Source organism: Microtus ochrogaster, chromosome 7 (assembly GCF_000317375.1).
Source record: "Microtus ochrogaster isolate Prairie Vole_2 chromosome 7, MicOch1.0, whole genome shotgun sequence".
Classification (NCBI taxonomy): domain Eukaryota; kingdom Metazoa; phylum Chordata; class Mammalia; order Rodentia; family Cricetidae; genus Microtus; species Microtus ochrogaster.
Window position 1 is genome coordinate 33,693,891 of NC_022014.1, and position 16,655 is coordinate 33,710,545.

Here is a 16,655-nt window from a genome sequence, read left to right on the forward strand (position 1 = left end):
AAAGACATGCACCACCATGCCTGGCTACTACTCAGTGGCTTTTTTTTTCCAGATCCTGAAATATTTCTGTATACCTAAGTCTAAAATACACTTGTGTTTTATATGTACCTTGTACAAAAAACATGAAGGGAATTAAATTTTTTAACTTATTGATAATTTCATACATGTAGGTAATATATTTTACCTCTCATTAAGTTCTCTTATACACACTCACACTTGCTGAACCCTGAAGGGAAAATTTAAAAATAATCTGTTTATTTTTTTGTGTGTGTGTATACGTAGGGTATATGTGCGCATGCTCATGTGTGTGTGTGCATGCATACATGAGTGTACCATATACATATTTCTGTGTGCATATATGTGGAAGCCAGAGGCTGGAGTCAGGTGTCTCCCTTGATCACTGTCCACCTCGGATACTGAGGCACCATCTATCATTTGAGCCCAGAGCTCAGAAACTCATCTTGTATAGCTAGCAGGCTTGTTCTAGGGATCCTTTGTCTCCTCCTCATCCAGAACACTGGGGTTACAGTCAGGCCTCGACCCACCTGGCATTTACATGAACACTAATGATCTGACATCCAGAACTCTTCCTGAAACATGGGGCTCTCTGCCTCTGTTTGTTCTGGATCCGTGTTGACTTTGCAGGTTACTGCTCTGTCTGACCCACTCCAGTGTGCAGGCTCTTCTCAGGAAGTGCCTCCTCCAGGGGCCATGGCCTCCGGATACAACATGGCTTCCACACACAAGGACAGAGTGACAGCTTCAAGATGCTGTTAGTGGCAGTGTATGCTGCTCAAAAAACATTTGCTGTGCATGCTGTGGCAGTCTCTCTGGAACTGAAACCCATTCTTCTCAGAATAAAGTGCTCCAGATTCCAGGGCAGCATTAGGTCATTGCCACTGCAGCCCATGGAGATTCCAGGGCAGCTTTCGGCCATTGCCACTGCAGCCCATGGAAAGCCTAATGCTTAAGTATTTTTAACTCTATTAAAGAGGTCAGAATTTTCCAGGTTGTAAACCAGCAATCCTTTCCAGCTGTGCACCTTCTTTACATAGGCTTTCTGAAAGCCACTGCGTTTCTGTCGCTTTCCCATGACCATGGTCATCCAGTTAGTTTGAGGGTGAAGGTGAATGGGCACATGAAGTGACCCAAGGGAAGAAACGGCAAAGGGAGGCAAGCCAGTGTGTGCTTAGGACTGCTTCAGGTGGAGGGGTGAGCTGTGGAGGGGCGAGCTGTGGAGGGGTGAGCTGTGGAGGGGCGAGCTGTGGAGGGGCGAGCTGTGGAGAGATGAGCTGTGGAGGGCGAGCTGTGGAGAGATGAGCTGTGGAGGGGGGAGCTGTGGAGAGATGAGCTGTGGAGGGGCGAGCTGTGGAGGGGTGAGCTGTGGAGGGGTGAGCTTTGGAGGGATGCACTGTGGAGGGGCGAGCTGTGGAGGGGTGAGCTGTGGAGGGATGCGCTGTGGAGGGGGAGCTGTGGAGGGGGAGCTGTGGAGGGGGGAGCTGTGGAGGGGCGAGCTGTGGAGGGGTGCGCTGTGGAGGGGTGAGCTGTGGAGGGGTGAGCTGTGGAGGGGTGAGCTGTGGAGGGGTGAGCTGTGGAGGGGCGAGCTGTGGAGGACGAGCTGTGGAGGGGTGCGCTGTGGAGGGGCGAGCTGTGGAGGGGCGAGCTGTGGAGGGGCGAGCTTTGGAGGGATGCACTGTGGAGGGTAAGCTGTGGAGGGGTGAGCTGTGGAGGGGTGAGCTGTGGAGGGGCGAGCTGTGGAGGGGTGAGCTGTGGAGGGATGCACTGTGGAGGGGTGAGCTTTGGAGGGCCTGCTGTGGTGTAGAGAACCCATTTTCACATCACTGTAGCACTAGCTTCGATTTGCTAGCCCGTAAGTTGAAGCTCTGGGTAAACTACCATCATGGTAGACTTTCAAAGTCACTCATTTCTAGAGCCAGGGTTGGAAGACTGGGAAGCCCCAAGGGATGAGTGTGTGATATCACGTTATTGAATGATCAGGTACAGCAGAGTTTAAGCCCTTTCTTCCCATGCTGTCTGTGACCAGTGTTAGCTACCTTCTCCCATTCTTCTTTTTCTATTTTTAACCTTGCTTGTATATTTTACCTTGCACAGGACCAGCTTTCTGCTGACATGTACAGTTTTGTGGCCAAAGAAATTGACTATGCAAACTACTTCCAAACGGTAAGGGTCTGCAAAGGCAGACGGTAATTTTCCACAAAGGCAGGATCGCAGGAAGTCTGTACGTGTCCTGGGGTGGACAGCGAAGGAAGGTGGGCATAAAAACCAGGGCCTTCTGATTGTATGACACTATTGTGGGAAGAGGTGGGGGTGGGGGACAGCGCTTTGCTGCTTCAGTCTCTAGGGGATTCTGCCCTCCATGTGGGGATTCATTTCAAAACCTAAGCTTAAAACAGAACCCTGAGAATTATCACAGCTTAGTGAGCCCATAGCAGGGCTTCTCAGCCAAGGATGGCTTTCCCCCTTTCCTGGAGGACCCCAGAAGTCTGCAGATGCCTCAGGAAGGCTGTGGCACTGTTTCCATGTTAGAGACAGGAAAATGCTAACCCTCTTCAGGTGCACAGGCTGCTCCCTAAAGCAGAGTGGCCCAATCCAGGAAGTCAGAGGACCCATGCTGGGAAACCGAGATTAGTGACAACAAAGGATTTGAGAAGAATAGGAAACTATCCAATGCCTTACAAAGGCATATTTGTTTCTGTTGAAGATTTTTGCCAAGTTCTAGGCAGGTAGGTAGAAAAGCAACAGTTGGTGACCTGGTGGCTGCCTCCTCTCAGTGAAAGCAGATTTAGAGTCCAGAGACAGGATCCCAGTTAACTAACTTCAATCAGCCAATCCGGATAAGTTTGGATGCTGGCTCCTTGCCAGAGTAAACATAAGGCTAAATAAAGAAAATCATCGACAGGTAAATCATACGACATGAAAAACAGTTGAGTGTACCTGTTCCAAATGTTGAAACTAAGGCTAAAACCTATGAACTTTTATATCATGGCCAAGGCAATGACGGGGTAAGAATCAAAGCGAGTCAGAGGGAAGAGCAGGCAAGCAGACAGATCTGAGAAGTTTAAACTGCTCAGTGGTGTACAGTGGGGGGAGCAGCTGTGGGCTGTGGCACTTTCCCCATGTTATTAGGGGTACAGACTTTTGCAGCCCCCACCACAACACACATACCTACGAAAGATCTGGTAAGTATCACTTCCAATATGGAACATCTGATTCAAAGCATAGTTGAGAAGTTATATTGATGAATTTTCTGTTGCTGCTGTCAAACACCATGTCCCAAAACAGCTCTTAGAAGGGTTTGTTTGGGACATACGGTACCACACGGACCAGGCAGGCAGGCATGGAGGCCCAAGTAGGAAGCTGCGAGTTCACATCCTCACACACAAACAGGAAGCAGAGACAGCAAGCTGGAAGTAGGCAAGATTTTTTACTCTCCAAACCTTCCCCCCAGTGACATATTTTCTCCAGAAAGGCCTGCCACCTGAACCCCACTCCCTGAAAGAGCACCACCATCCAGGGACCATGTGCTCACGTCCCAGATGGGGACCGTTTCTTATTCGAGCCACCACAGTGGTTTATTTCCAAATGCCTTCCATTGGTTTGACTTAGGAAATTCTTAATCTGGAGCCACCGAAGCCAATGAAATCACCAGCACCCAGGCTTTGTCAGGCTGTGTCCCCAGCCATCACGTGCTGTTTTCTCAGGCCCTGGATTCCCACACTGGTGCTGTCATTGTTCACACTCCATGCCAGACTTTTACTTAGTGTTGGAAAGACGGAAAACCGGAAAACAAATGAAGTCACTGTTGGCTCGTGAGCTTTCCTTGGCCCTAAGCAACGTTGCAGTCATCTCTTTAATGGCTAGGATGGCAAGGGGCACACCTTGAAGGAGTTTGTTCCTGAGGTCCCAGGATGATAGCCAAAGGCATTTCACTTCCCAGTGTGTCTGAACAGGGTCAGCGGACTCACAGAAATCAGTACGCACACAGGATACACTAACTCATGTGTATCCGGGGCAGGTGAACCTAAGCATGGGTTTCCTGTTACGTTCACGATCGTTGCACCTTTCATGGCTACCTTTAGCTTTCAGGGTGGGCTGCCAGGTGACGTCAGGCGATCTAAAGCAAGCTCTGTAAGCCAGGCTCCAGCTCAGGTAGATTCCTCCATTCCTTCCTGATGCTCCTACCCCCCAAATTTCCACTTAGAGTGACCCCCTTGCCCTACTGGCTGAAGCACATCGTCAGTGGAGGAGCTGAGGGCAGTCCTACCTGTTCCCTCCACAAGCAAGTGTCTTCATAGAGAAAGGATGCCACTGTAGAAGACTGTTTGCCTTTGGCATAGGGTAAGGTTTGTTCTTGTGTTTTCTCAGCTGATAGAAGTGCAAGCTGAGTACCACAGGAAGTCCTTGACACTGCTGCAGGCTGTGTTGCCTCAGATCAAGGCACAGCAGGGTAAGTGCAAGCTTCCCTAAGAGGTGAGAGGGTGGGGAGCCTGCTTGCCTTGTGGATGAAACCAGCTCCTCACCTGGGCTCTCCTGGGAACACTCATGTTTAGAACAGTCAGTAGATCTCCCTGAGCTGGTGTTCACCAGTGACCTAAAGCCAAGTTCATCCCTGCATATCGCCCTCCAGAGGGGATGAGCTGGGTATGTGTAGTACGGACGCCAGTGGTGCCAGGTACAGCTCTCTCCATGCCTTTCCACTAAGCTGCAAAAAAAAAATGACCGCTCATCTGGGCCCTCTCTCTCTTGGGTACTCCGTGTAGAATCTGGGCAAGGGGCATAAGTGGCCTTGGGAAGCTGCTAACTGACGCCTTTCTTGCTCACCTCTCCCCAGAGGCCTGGGTGGAGAAGCCTTCCTTTGGGAAGCCCCTGGAGGAGCACCTCATGATCAGTGGCCGTGAGATTGCCTTCCCGATAGAGGCGTGTGTAACAATGCTGCTGGAGTGTGGGATGCAGGAAGAGGTAGGCACAAAGCAGCCATGCCCAGCCCCCAGCTGGCCTGTTCTTTCAAGAGGCAGGGTCCTCAAGAGCTTCTCTCCTGTAGCATCCCCCACTTTTGGTCCCCAAATCAAGGCATTCAGTGATGCGGGCAATACCGTCTCTTCTGCAGAGACTAATACACACCAGGTTCTCATGGGAACCCTCACTTTCACAGAGAGAGCAGAGGACTACGGGAGGCTGACGTCTGCCCACAAGGACTGTATGACATAGTCTAGACATCCCTTCTTCATATTTAATGTAGTTTGGTGATTTGAACAATCTGCTGCTGCTTTTGCTAGTATTAACCTTACTGTCTCCTTTCCTTCCTCCTCCTCGTCTTCCTCCTCCTTTCCCACTTCTTCCTGTCCCTCTTTCCTTCTCTCCCTCCTCCTCTTCCATCTAATTCTCTTTCTCCTTCGCCGCCCCTCTCCTTTCTCCTCTCCCTCCTCCTGCTCCTCCTCCTTTTTCTTGCTAAGTTTCTGATTTTCAGAATAGCCATCTTACCCATTTGCATCTGGTCCTTCTGAACGGATCCTCACAATTCGACTGATTGTGTCATTAGGAGTTTTTTAGAAGCCTCATATAAGGAGGGGCTGTGAGGAATCGATGTTGATCATTGTTGGTCTTGCCTAGTCAGTCATTTGTTTGGTTTCATCTACACGCTATCTTAACATCTTTATCCCACCCTCCTTTAGCCTGATGGGCTCAGTATTTGTTACTAAGCAAAATATAAACGTGGGATGGGGGGTTATAAATTTACTGGAAGAGATGAGTCTAGCATCTCTCCAATAAGTATAAGTCTAAGTCAGGCTGTCTTCTTTATTGATGCAATGCCCGGTAGGACAACCAAGGGCTGAGGAAGAGAGGGAAGATAGCGCTATGAATATCTATGTTGGCTGGTGTGTGTGTGTGTGTGTGTGTGTGTGTGTGTGCGCACGCGCGTGCGCGCAGCAGGCCTGTTCTTCATAGTAGGTATTAAACAATAAAATTGAAGAGGCACATGAACCAAGGCGCTGGCTGCTTATGAAGGAGGACTATTATCTTCCTTGGGGTTTCTATTGCTACAATGAAACACCATGACTAAAAAGCAAGTTGGGGAGGAAAGGGTTTGTTTGGCTTACACCTCAGCATTGTTGTTCATCACTGCAGGAAGTCAGGGCAGGAACTCAAGTAGGGCAGAATCCCAGAACCAGGAGCTGATGCAGAGGCCATGGAAGAGGGAGCTGCTTCCTGGCTTGCTTCGGCTGGCTTGTTCAGCCCATCTCCTTATAGAACCCAGGACTGCCAGTCCAGGGATGTCACCACACATCATGGGCTGAGCCCTCCCCATTGATCACTAAAGGAGAAAATGCCTTCTAGTTGGAGCTCATGGAGGCATTTCCTCAGCTGAGGCTCCTTCCTCTCTGACAACTCTAGCTTCTGTCAAGTTGACACACAAAACCAGCTAGTACAACTATGAAACTTCTGGACATCCTGGATCACTGCTGTACCAGGGGCTAGAAAAACCACACTAGGTAACGAACTTGTGTCTAGGTCAGGACTGAAGTAGGTAAATGTAGGTATTTAGCTTGAGAAGGGCAGCCATATGATGGCTATGATGAAGAATATGGTAGCTCCATTTTGGATGAAGATAGAGTTGTTGATGAGTTAGAGAAGCCAATGAAAGAAGGCAGCCTTACTGTTGTACCATGGTCATGTTCCTTCCCTGAACACTGGTTTCCTATAGTGTCTGTGTTAAGAACAGATGTAGTATATTGTGTAAAAGGCATGAAGCAAGAGGTTATAATGAGAAGAAACTAAAAGATAACATTCAGTGGAAGATTTTCCAAGTTCCTTTTGAAGGACCCATTGCATCTTACAAAGAAGAAATTGTGCATTAGCTATCCAGTAATGAACCAGAAAAGCTAGAGCATTATATCAGCCAAATCTAAAAATGGATTGAGCAATGAGTCAGACATCATAACTCTCAACTCACAGACAGGCCAACCAGATGTGGTAGTGCACACCTTTAATTCCAGATCTCGGGAGGCAGAGGCTAGTCTACATAGTGAGTTGTAGGCCAGCCAGGGCTGCATAGTGAGACTCTGTCTCAAAGGGGGGGAGGGATGCACTGCCACAATACAGCCATCTCTGTCATCACTCAGTCCACTTCAGAGAAATTGCCCAGGGATCAGGAGAACAAAGCTAGTCTGCAGTTCTAGCTGCTGCCTGGATTTTGTTCTCCATGAGAACATTTAAACAAACTCAGATATGACTATAAAATATTAAAGATTAAGACTGAAAATTGTCATCAATCGAGAATCAATCTGATCAATGGGAACGTATCTTTTAAATTTAATCACCAAAATGTAAGTGATCCCTTAAAAATGGAAAACTAAAGATAAAACTTTTAAACTTTAAAGGGGAAAAATAAAACAGTAACTCTGGAGCCGGGGAGATGGCTCAGTCCTATGCAAGCAGACAAGAACTGGAACCTTTGGCGCCCAGGTGAAGAAATGGGTGCAACTGTACACTCCTGTAACTCTAGTGAAGGGTGGATGGGGCAGAGATGGATTTCTGCGGTTTACTAGACTCCTTTCTAGCCACAGACCTGTGAGTTCCAGCCATAGCAAGAGATCCCTTTGCAAGGGACTAAGACAGAGAGCAATAGGGGAAATATGCTTCTCTGGCATCCTCATGTGGACACCTGCCCACATGCACTCACTACCCATACACACCAATAAATATGAAGGCTTTGTTTATGTCTTTATATTGTTAAAACTTTGTTAGTTTTCGTAGCCATTAGTAAACAAACAAAGAAGGGTTCCTTGGTCCCCAAGAATGTCTCATGGAGGAGGCTAACTAGGCTTGTCTTGCCAGACATCTCTCTCTTTTTTTCCCTCCCTCTCTGTCTGTCTCTGTCTCTGTTTCTCTCTGTCTCTCCCTCCCTCCCTCCCTCCCTCCCTCTCTCCCTCTCTCCCTCCCTCTCTCCATCTCTCCTTCCCACCCCTCCCCCCTCTTCCTTTTTTGAGGCAGACTCTCACCCAATTGCCCAAACTGCTATGGAATTTACTATACAGCTTTGGCTATTTCTTTTAATTACAGAAAAAAAATCACACAAAGATAAAACAGTGAGTATTTTCCCTAGCCACTTTGTTTCACCTCCACCTCCATTTGCTGCCCCTAAAGCTTGCCTTGGGTATTGAGAAGCAAATCTTATCTGCCATAGTCTCATTATATGTTGTAAGTAACAAACTTGGTTAGCATCGCCAAGAACCTAGCCAGCATCAATTGGTGAACTGGCCTTTGATATTTCCTGTCTCATCCTCGCTTCTGGTGTCTGCCCTTCCTGGGACATTCTTCCTCTAGACAGACCCCCCCCCCCAATTTTTGCCTTTTTTCTACTTTGTTTTCTTTCACTAACAAATATGATAGATTTTCCTTAAGCCTAGAAAAGATTATCTCCTTGCAGTCCAGGGCAGCCTCCCATTCCTTTCCTAATCCATTGGTTTTGTTTTCTTATGAAACCCAGTTTCAAAAGCACTCAGCATTCACCGCGCATGTGCATACCACCGCTCACTCTGTCTCTTCTTGTCATGTTACTTTTTATTGCTGTGACAAGACACCATGGTCAAGGCATTTTATATAAAAAAGAAGCATTTAATTTAGGGCTGACAGTTTCAGAGGGCTTGAGTCCATGATGGTGGAGCAAAGGTATAGCAGCAGGAACAGCTGAGAGCTCACATCTTTATCCTCAAGCAGGAGATAAAAAGTACTAACAGGGAATAGCCTGAGTCTTTTGAAACCTCAAAGCCCACCCCCAGTGACATGCTCCCTCCAATCCTCCCCTAACAGTTCTAGAAACTGGGAACTAAGTATCCAAGCATATGAGCCTCAGGGGGTACTCTCATCCAAATACCACAGCCCCCATCCTGTGGCTCAAACTGCCCTCGTTCATCTTCCCAGGGGGCCAAGTCCAGTGAGCAGCCCCGGCCTTGTTTGCCACACTGCCTGATACAGCTACTGTGGCTATGCCACAGCCTGGCTCATACACAGGCCTCTGCCCTCCTCTGTCTAGCTGTCTTCTATTATAGTCATCTGCTTCTCTATCTGTACCTCAGCTTCTCTGAGGAGTCCTCCCAGGGATCCACTAGTTATGCTTCAGCCCCTGAGAAGTACTCCCAGGGATCCACTAGTTATGCTTCAGCCCCTGTATGAATATCTCCTACTATGCAGCCTCCACTATGCCTTTGTTGCCATTCTCCAGCATGTCTTGAAAAGTCCTCTGATACCTTTGAATTGAACTGACTAGCTACATTCATAATCTCCCTTTAATGAAACAGTCTTTGCTGTTAGGCAGCCAACCCTACCTGCTGCTGTCTGTTCCCCTCTATCCATACCGGTCACCCGGTGGATGCCCAAAGCATGGCTAACCCAAACCCTTTATTGCTTTGTGCCTTCCTAAGCCTGCACACACACTTGTAAGAAAGTCAAATTTATAAATTAGGTATAATCAGAAACTGTATTAGTTAATTTCTGGTTAGTTGATAAAACACCATCACCAAAGCCAAGAAAGAAAAGGGATGGGAGTCCATGGTGGGCAGGCAGAGCACTGAGGCAGGCACGGTGGCACAGGCGGGAAGCTGAGAGCTTGCGTCTTTAACGGCAAATGTGAAGCCGAGAGCAAACCGGAAGTGTCATGAGGCTCGGAACCCAGCTCCGCTGGCATATTTCCTCCAGCAAATTCCTAAACCCCCCCAAACAGTGCTGCCAACTGGGGACCACATGTTCAAGTGCTTAAGCTTGTGGGGACCTTTATCATTTAAATCCCCACGAAGACTAATGGTAACCAATAATAAAATAGAAAGAATGGTTCTAACAACACATTGTAGTAAAAGAATCTACAGTCTGTGAGCGGCTCCTTTCTAGAAATTCCCGTTTAGTATTTCCAGACTGCAAATGGCTGTGGATACCTCATGCTATGGGAAATGAAAAATGTAAGGTAGGGCAGGAGCCACGGAGTTTGATAGCGTGGTTCCTCCTATTTTGTGTTATTCATCCCTAACACTACCGGCCCTTCCTGTGTAGCCATGGCATGGTTATAAGATGTAAGCCAATCTTTTTGTGTGCTCTGTAGCTTGATGCCCTTGTCACAGCAGCCCAATGGACACATTTGCCCAAGCTCGTTAGCATAACCTCTTCATACATAGGCCTGTGAGTTCTAGACATCCACTTGTCTCACATCTTCCACTGAGAAAGGACTCAGCCAACCCAACAGCTCAAATCTCCATCCTAGACTGTGAATGTTTTCTTCAGAAGGAATGTGAAAGTCTGGGCTGCCATGAAACCTAAGAGGAGGGAGGGTCACCTTCCTAGCTTGCTTTTCAGTCTGTGGGGCACCTAAGGAGGCAGAGTGGAAAGCCAAAAGACTCCATAGTTCTACAGCCCTGGGCCTGGAGCTTCCTTCCCAGCTCTGGCCTGCATTTATCTTCTCTTCCAAACACGCCTATCTACCTCAGTTTTACTTTATAATGTGAGGCTGTTCATTTGGCCCTAAGTGGGAGTAATACCAAAATAATGAATAATAGAACCTGGAGCATGGCAGGCCACCAACATGTTCCTTTCTTCTCAAGACACAGGTGCTTTTTATTTTGCTTTGAGTCTCCCAGTGTGTATTCAAGTATACACATACACGTCACTCCATAGACCCGTGGTTCTCAACCTGTGGGTTACAACCTCCTTCAGGGATTGAATGACCCTTTCACCGGGGCCACTTAAGACCATCAGGAAACACAGAGATTTACATTATAATTCATAACAGTAGCAAAACTACAGTTATGAATTAGCAATGAAAATTTGATGGCGGGGTATCACCACAACATGAAGAACTGTATTAAAGGGTTATAGCATTAGGAAGGTTGGGAACCACTGCCATAGGCATTTGTTTGCCCAGGTTATTAGACCTGCAGGTCTGGCAGCTCTCAGGTAGATTCTCCAAAATATTTACCTTAAGTGTAAAAGAGACACCTGAGAGTCCAAGGTTCAGATGCCCAATAAGTCAGTGCAGTGAGCTGCCAGGCAGTGAGCTGCTGCAGAGGACAGCAATAAGTCAGTGCAGTGAGCTGCCGGGCAGTGAGCTGCTGCAGAGGACAGCAATAAGTCAGTGCAGTGAGCTGCCAGGCAGTGAGCTGCTGCAGAGAACAGCATGGTGGACTCAGGAGTTGCTTAAGTCTGGAGGAGACACCTAGGAGCAGGCAGCTGCATCATCAGAACATGGCCCTGGTTGAGATGCTGAGAAGGGGTGGTCCAGAAGGAAGAGCAGATAGACTTTCCAGCTCTCTGTTTTTCTCTGATCTCTCTGAGTTGCTGGCCACACTCTAACCCCTCCATCCCATTGGCAGGGCCTCTTCCGGGTAGCCCCCTCGGCCTCCAAGCTGAAGAAGTTGAAAGCTGCTCTGGACTGCTGTGTGGTGGATGTGCAGGAGTACTCGGCAGACCCCCACGCCATTGCAGGTGGGTCCCCTCCACCTCTGAGCCAGGGTTCCCAGGAAACGGGTGAGCATGGACAGTGAGCGGCTCCATGTCAGGAACAATGGCTTCAGACGTCCACGTAGGGCTCCCTTTCAGACCTTGTTCTGATCACTGATGGAAGACTACCTTATTAGTACGCTGAAGGTGGGCAAGGTGGAAAATAAGTTGCAGGGCTATGGAATTTTCAACCCAGGTACTCTCGAAGCCTGGCAGCTATTCACATGGGAATCCACTATTTGATCATGTGTGGGTCAAGGAGTCATGTCCACTTGGAGCAGTGCAGGCTGATGCAGTTTGTCCTGCTGTGGTGTAACAGCTTACTGTATTTATGCCCAGGGGCTTTAAAGTCTTATCTTCGAGAGTTGCCAGAACCTCTTATGACCTTTGAACTCTATGAGGAATGGATCCAAGCTTCCAAGTGAGTACCTTATATTGAATTATGTGTGGGTTAGAATTATGAGGACTATATTCATCTGTTGGTATCTGTGGACCACTGGATACTTAGGTTCTTTATCCAAAGCAGCCAGTATAGTGTTTTCATAGAACCCCATGTGCACTTTAAGCCATCCATAGATTACTTAGAAAACCTAATGCCATGTAAGTAGTGGCTGTGCTGCATTGCTTGTAGGTTCTCTGAAATGTGAAAGCCTGTGGTCTCAGATAAGCAACTGCATTCTTTGCTTTCCAACATGAGCATCATGTTCCCCAAAAGGTACTGCAAGAACGCAGAGTGTAACTCTGTTTGGGAAGTTACTAATGGCTCATTGAGGGGTAGAGGCAGTGCCTCATGTTCTGAGGCAATTAAGCAGCTGGTAGGGCCACTCTGGCTACTAGGGAAGATAGGTCTGTTGCTGAATGAAATAGGCAAGTTAATAAGAACACATGAGGTATGTGTGTTAATTATTCCATTTTTTGAGGTTCTAATGTAAACATCATTTTCCCCTTCCCTTTCCTCCCTCTAAGTATATATTTATTTATTTATTTATTTATTAAACATTTCTGTCTCTTCCCCGCCGCCGCCTCCCATTTCCCTCCCCCTCCCCCGATCAAGTCTCCCTCCCTTGTCAGCCCAAAGAGCAATCAGGGTTCCCTGCCCTGTGGGAAGTTCAAGGACCACCCACCTCCATCCAGGTCTAGTGAGGTGAGCATCCAAACTGCTTAGGCTCCCACAAAGCCAGTACATGCAGTAGGATCAAAAACCCATTGCCATTGTTCTTGAGTTCTCAGCAGTCCTCATTGTCTGCTATGTTCAGCAAGTCCGGGTTTATCCCAGGCTTTTTCAGACCCAGGCCAGCTGGTCTTGGTGAGTTCCCGATAGAACATCCCCATTGTCTCAGTGTGTGGGTGCACCCCTCGCGGTCCTGAGTTCCTTGCTCATGTTCTCTCTTCTTCTGCTCCTGATTTGGACCTTGAGATTTCTGTCCGGTGCTCCAATGTGGATCTCTGTCTCCTTTCATCACCTGATGAAGGTTAATATTCAGGAGGATGCCTATATGTTTTTCTTTGGGTTCTCCTTATTTAGCTTCTCTAGGATTGCTAATTATAGGCTCAATGTCCTTTGTTTATGGCTAGAAACCAAATATGAGTGAGTACATCCCATGTTCCTCTTTTTGGGTCTGGCTTACCTCACTCAGGATAGTGTTTTCTATTTCCATCCATTTGGATTCAAAATTCAAGAAGTCATTGTTTTTTACTGCTGAGTAGTACTCTAATATGTATATATTCCATACTTTCTTCATCCATTCTTCCATTGAATAAGTATATTTTTTTAAAGATAGAATTTTAGAAGTGACCCTGTGTGTACATTAAAGAAGTTTCTGGAAAGACCCAACTAGACAATGGCAGTGATTTCTTTTAGCAGAAAGAGCAAGAAAAGAATAGTCTTGAGGTCATTACCCATATCTGTTACAGAGATATTTTAGCCACAGTGAGTTAGTAACACTGAGGCATACCATGTGGGCAGTAGATACAATCCATGCTGTCTGAAGACTGGGCCAAAGGAGCAGAATTAGCAGGCCAGCAGTCAGTGCCACAACTATCTTAAAATACAAATGACCATGTGTAGTGAGGAAGTAGACAATATGGGGACAGGAGGATTGGCACCAGAGCCAGGATGGTGGAGAGCAGAGTGAAGATCATGCTGGTAGAAGAGAATAGGTGGGAGAAGATTTTAGGAGAGAAGATTGGGAGCAAAGCTGCCTACAGATGGAAAGAATTCCTAGTAATCTCTGGTCATGGGGCTTGGCCATCCAAGGCATCCAGCTGAGCCTCTCAAGAAAGAACACCAGAGGCTGTATCAAGGGTCATCATCTCTTTCAATCAAGTGAATCGTCATTCTTTTTAATTGATATGTAATCTACACAGTTTTAGGGTGTGGTGTGGTGTGTCAGTGTGTGGGTAGATTGTGCGGTGGTCAAGCCAGGGTCATTGTTAGTATACTCATCACCTCAAATGCGCATTGCTCATTATTCTTCCATTCCTTGAAACCCTGGGAGCTCAAAGATAACCAGTTCACCTCAAGGTGAAGGCATGCTTAAATGTGTCAAGCTAGAGAAGGTTGTCCCAAGTACATTGCTAGTGCTGTTTGTTTTCCAAAGTAGAATAGAGTTATGCTATGATGAACATATGGGCCCCAGGTTTTACTATGAAAGGAGGTTTCTGGTTCCATGGTGGTGTTAATAAATGGTGCCATGTGTCGAATGCTTTTTAGAGGCTTGCCATTGTTCTAAGCTCATAATCATTTTTGAGCCATCTAATTTTCATAGCTTTCTGAAGTGGGCTGGGCCGTTTCCCTCCCTTTCAAATGAGGACTCTAAGGTGAGGAGCGAGGCTGGGGCGGCAAGTTACTAGACAGTTAACACACAGGAGTGAGAATCGAATCAAATGAGCCCAGGCCTGTATTGTAGGAGGCCTTGTATACATTTTTTAAAAACTTAGTCCTACAAATAATACTTTTATTCTGAGAGAATATATATATGTTAGAGAGAGAGAGAGAGAGAGAGAGAGAGAGAGAGAGAGAGAGAGAGAGAGAGAGAGAATAGCTATATATAATGGAAAACCCTTTAGCTAGTGGGAACAATCCACTCACTGAAGTTAAGCTTTGAAAGGTTGGATTTATTTATGTCTGTGTAATATACGTTGTTTGTTGAGCATTTAGTTTATGCCAGATATGGAGAGATTTAATATGCAGCAAGGTTGAAGTGTGCAGCAGGGTCAGATTCTCCAGCTGGTAGCCTGTGTTCTCCCAACAGCCCCAAAGCCCTGTGCTCCATGATCATCTGGCCTTTTAACCTCACTGTTCACCTGTTCTATTTGTTCACCTAAGACCTGTGGTCCATACAGATGAAGTTTTGTTGAAATTGAGTAGGGCAGGACTGAAGGAGAACATCGAAGGGGAAGTGCTAACAGCCACGAGTACTTAATTCTAAGAATTTGCAGTGATTGAAAATGTCCAGTGTCTATGACAATGACTGGTGAGAAAGACTGGTGATCGGTGCTACGCCAGTTCGTGTTCAACCAATGACTTTTCCTGTCAATTTCCCAGTATTCAGGAGCAAGACAAAAGACTCCAGGCTCTCTGGAATGCTTGTGAGAAGTTGCCCAAGGCCAATCATAACAACATCCGGTAAGAGGGGGGTGGAGAAAGTGGATTGGGCTTATGTAAGCCCAGCTAATCTGTTTTCTGGATAAAGATCATGGAACCTAGCATGCATGGGCACCCTATGGGATCCTCGGTACAGTTAGCATGCCTGCCCATTTTAAGCTCCAAACAGCCCATGAGATAAGGCAAGGGCAAGATGATAAGGTTTTGCTGCTAAGGAAAGGGACAGAAGCCACATGTCACCAGGGGCTACCCAACAGCCATTGGCTAACTCTATGTAGTTTTTCAGTTTGTGAAGAACAAGGAAGAACACCCTCTTACAGTGTTTGAGATTAGTGGACATCTAGCTGACCTAGTCTGGAGCCAAAGGAGGCAGATGTGACCTTGAGTTAGTCATAGGCAGGGTGGTGAGGGAGAGAGTTCCACAGTCTTTTGAGGGGGGGGACACTTCTCTGCTGCAGATCCTTCCCCACTCTTCGCTTCTCCTTCCTGCCTTGCCTTTTTCTCTCTTGCTTGCTTCCTCTCCTCCCTGTTTCTCAGGGTGCAGATTTTCAGCTTCAACTTCTGCTTCCATCTGCCTAACAATTTCTGTTTCCCTGTTAAAAATCCCTAGAGCGCTGCTGTGGTGTTCCTCAAAGCACTAAACCCCAAATTACCACAGAATGTGGCAGCTCCACTTCAGAGCGTCTGCCCAAAGAAACCAAAAGCAGAGATTAGATATGGATGTACCCGCATTCACCACAGCGAGAGTCACAGCAGCCAAAGTGGAAATAACCTAAGTGTCCCTAGGCAGATAAATGGATAAATCCGATATGCTGTGCACATACAGTGCAAATGTGGTTCTTACAGTAATGTGGATGAAAAGGTTTGGTTCCCTATAGGTGAGGTGTTGAGAGTAGCTGGAGTCACAGGTATTGAAGGTGGTTGCCAGGGCTGGGCAGAGTGGAGAATGCAGGGGCTCTGGTCTAATGCGTACAGTCTCAATTTGAAAAGGTCAAATGGCCCTGGAGGTAGATATGTGGTCGTCTGTCAACAATTTAGCTTTATATAACTAAGATATAACTCGTAGTACTTTAGTGTATGCCTACAAATGGATACAGTGAGCTGTAGATATATTTTTATTAAAGTTTGCATTTAAAAATGCCCTGATCCAAGTCAAATATGCACGACTCACAGCATGATGGTAACCTCAACCCTCAGCCATGGGCAAGGATCCAGGTTAAATGTTCTCAGAGATCCCACATCCTGGTCCAGTCCTAGGATGCCTCTTAGAGGTTGAAACCTAAGCAGGAGAGGCTATGGAGAGAGTGAGGACAGGGAGAAGACCATGACTACTGGGTTGGACATCCCACTCCCCAAAGGCGGGTGCATCATCTGCTGGGATGTCAGAAGATGAGTTAAAAATCCTCCAAGGAACTTCCTCTGTTGTAGCAAAGGGTTTGGATGGCAGCCTTTTGTAGCCAGCAGTCCAGAAGAAAACACACCCCAGGATGTCCAGGGAGGACAGGGATATTCTAGGTGTGGCATGCTCAAGTTGTTTCGGGGT

General features: G+C 47.0%; 1 protein-coding gene and 1 pseudogene across 4 annotated transcripts in view; both read left to right on the forward strand.

The window, feature by feature from the left end:
- Arhgap44 (Rho GTPase activating protein 44) overlaps positions 1 to 16,655 on the forward strand; it is a 159,790-nt gene that overhangs the window by 119,301 nt on the left and 23,834 nt on the right. For all 4 annotated transcript variants that reach the window (XM_005349865.2, XM_005349866.2, XM_013347276.2 and 1 more), the window contains exons 8-13: positions 2,113 to 2,181; positions 4,387 to 4,468; positions 4,853 to 4,980; positions 11,379 to 11,490; positions 11,845 to 11,926; positions 15,053 to 15,133. In XM_005349865.2, coding sequence (XP_005349922.1) covers positions 2,113 to 2,181; positions 4,387 to 4,468; positions 4,853 to 4,980; positions 11,379 to 11,490; positions 11,845 to 11,926; positions 15,053 to 15,133 — 554 coding nt within the window. The remainder of the gene's footprint in view (positions 1 to 2,112; positions 2,182 to 4,386; positions 4,469 to 4,852; positions 4,981 to 11,378; positions 11,491 to 11,844; positions 11,927 to 15,052; positions 15,134 to 16,655) is intronic.
- On the forward strand, positions 6,458 to 7,010 carry LOC101996397 (annotated as a pseudogene).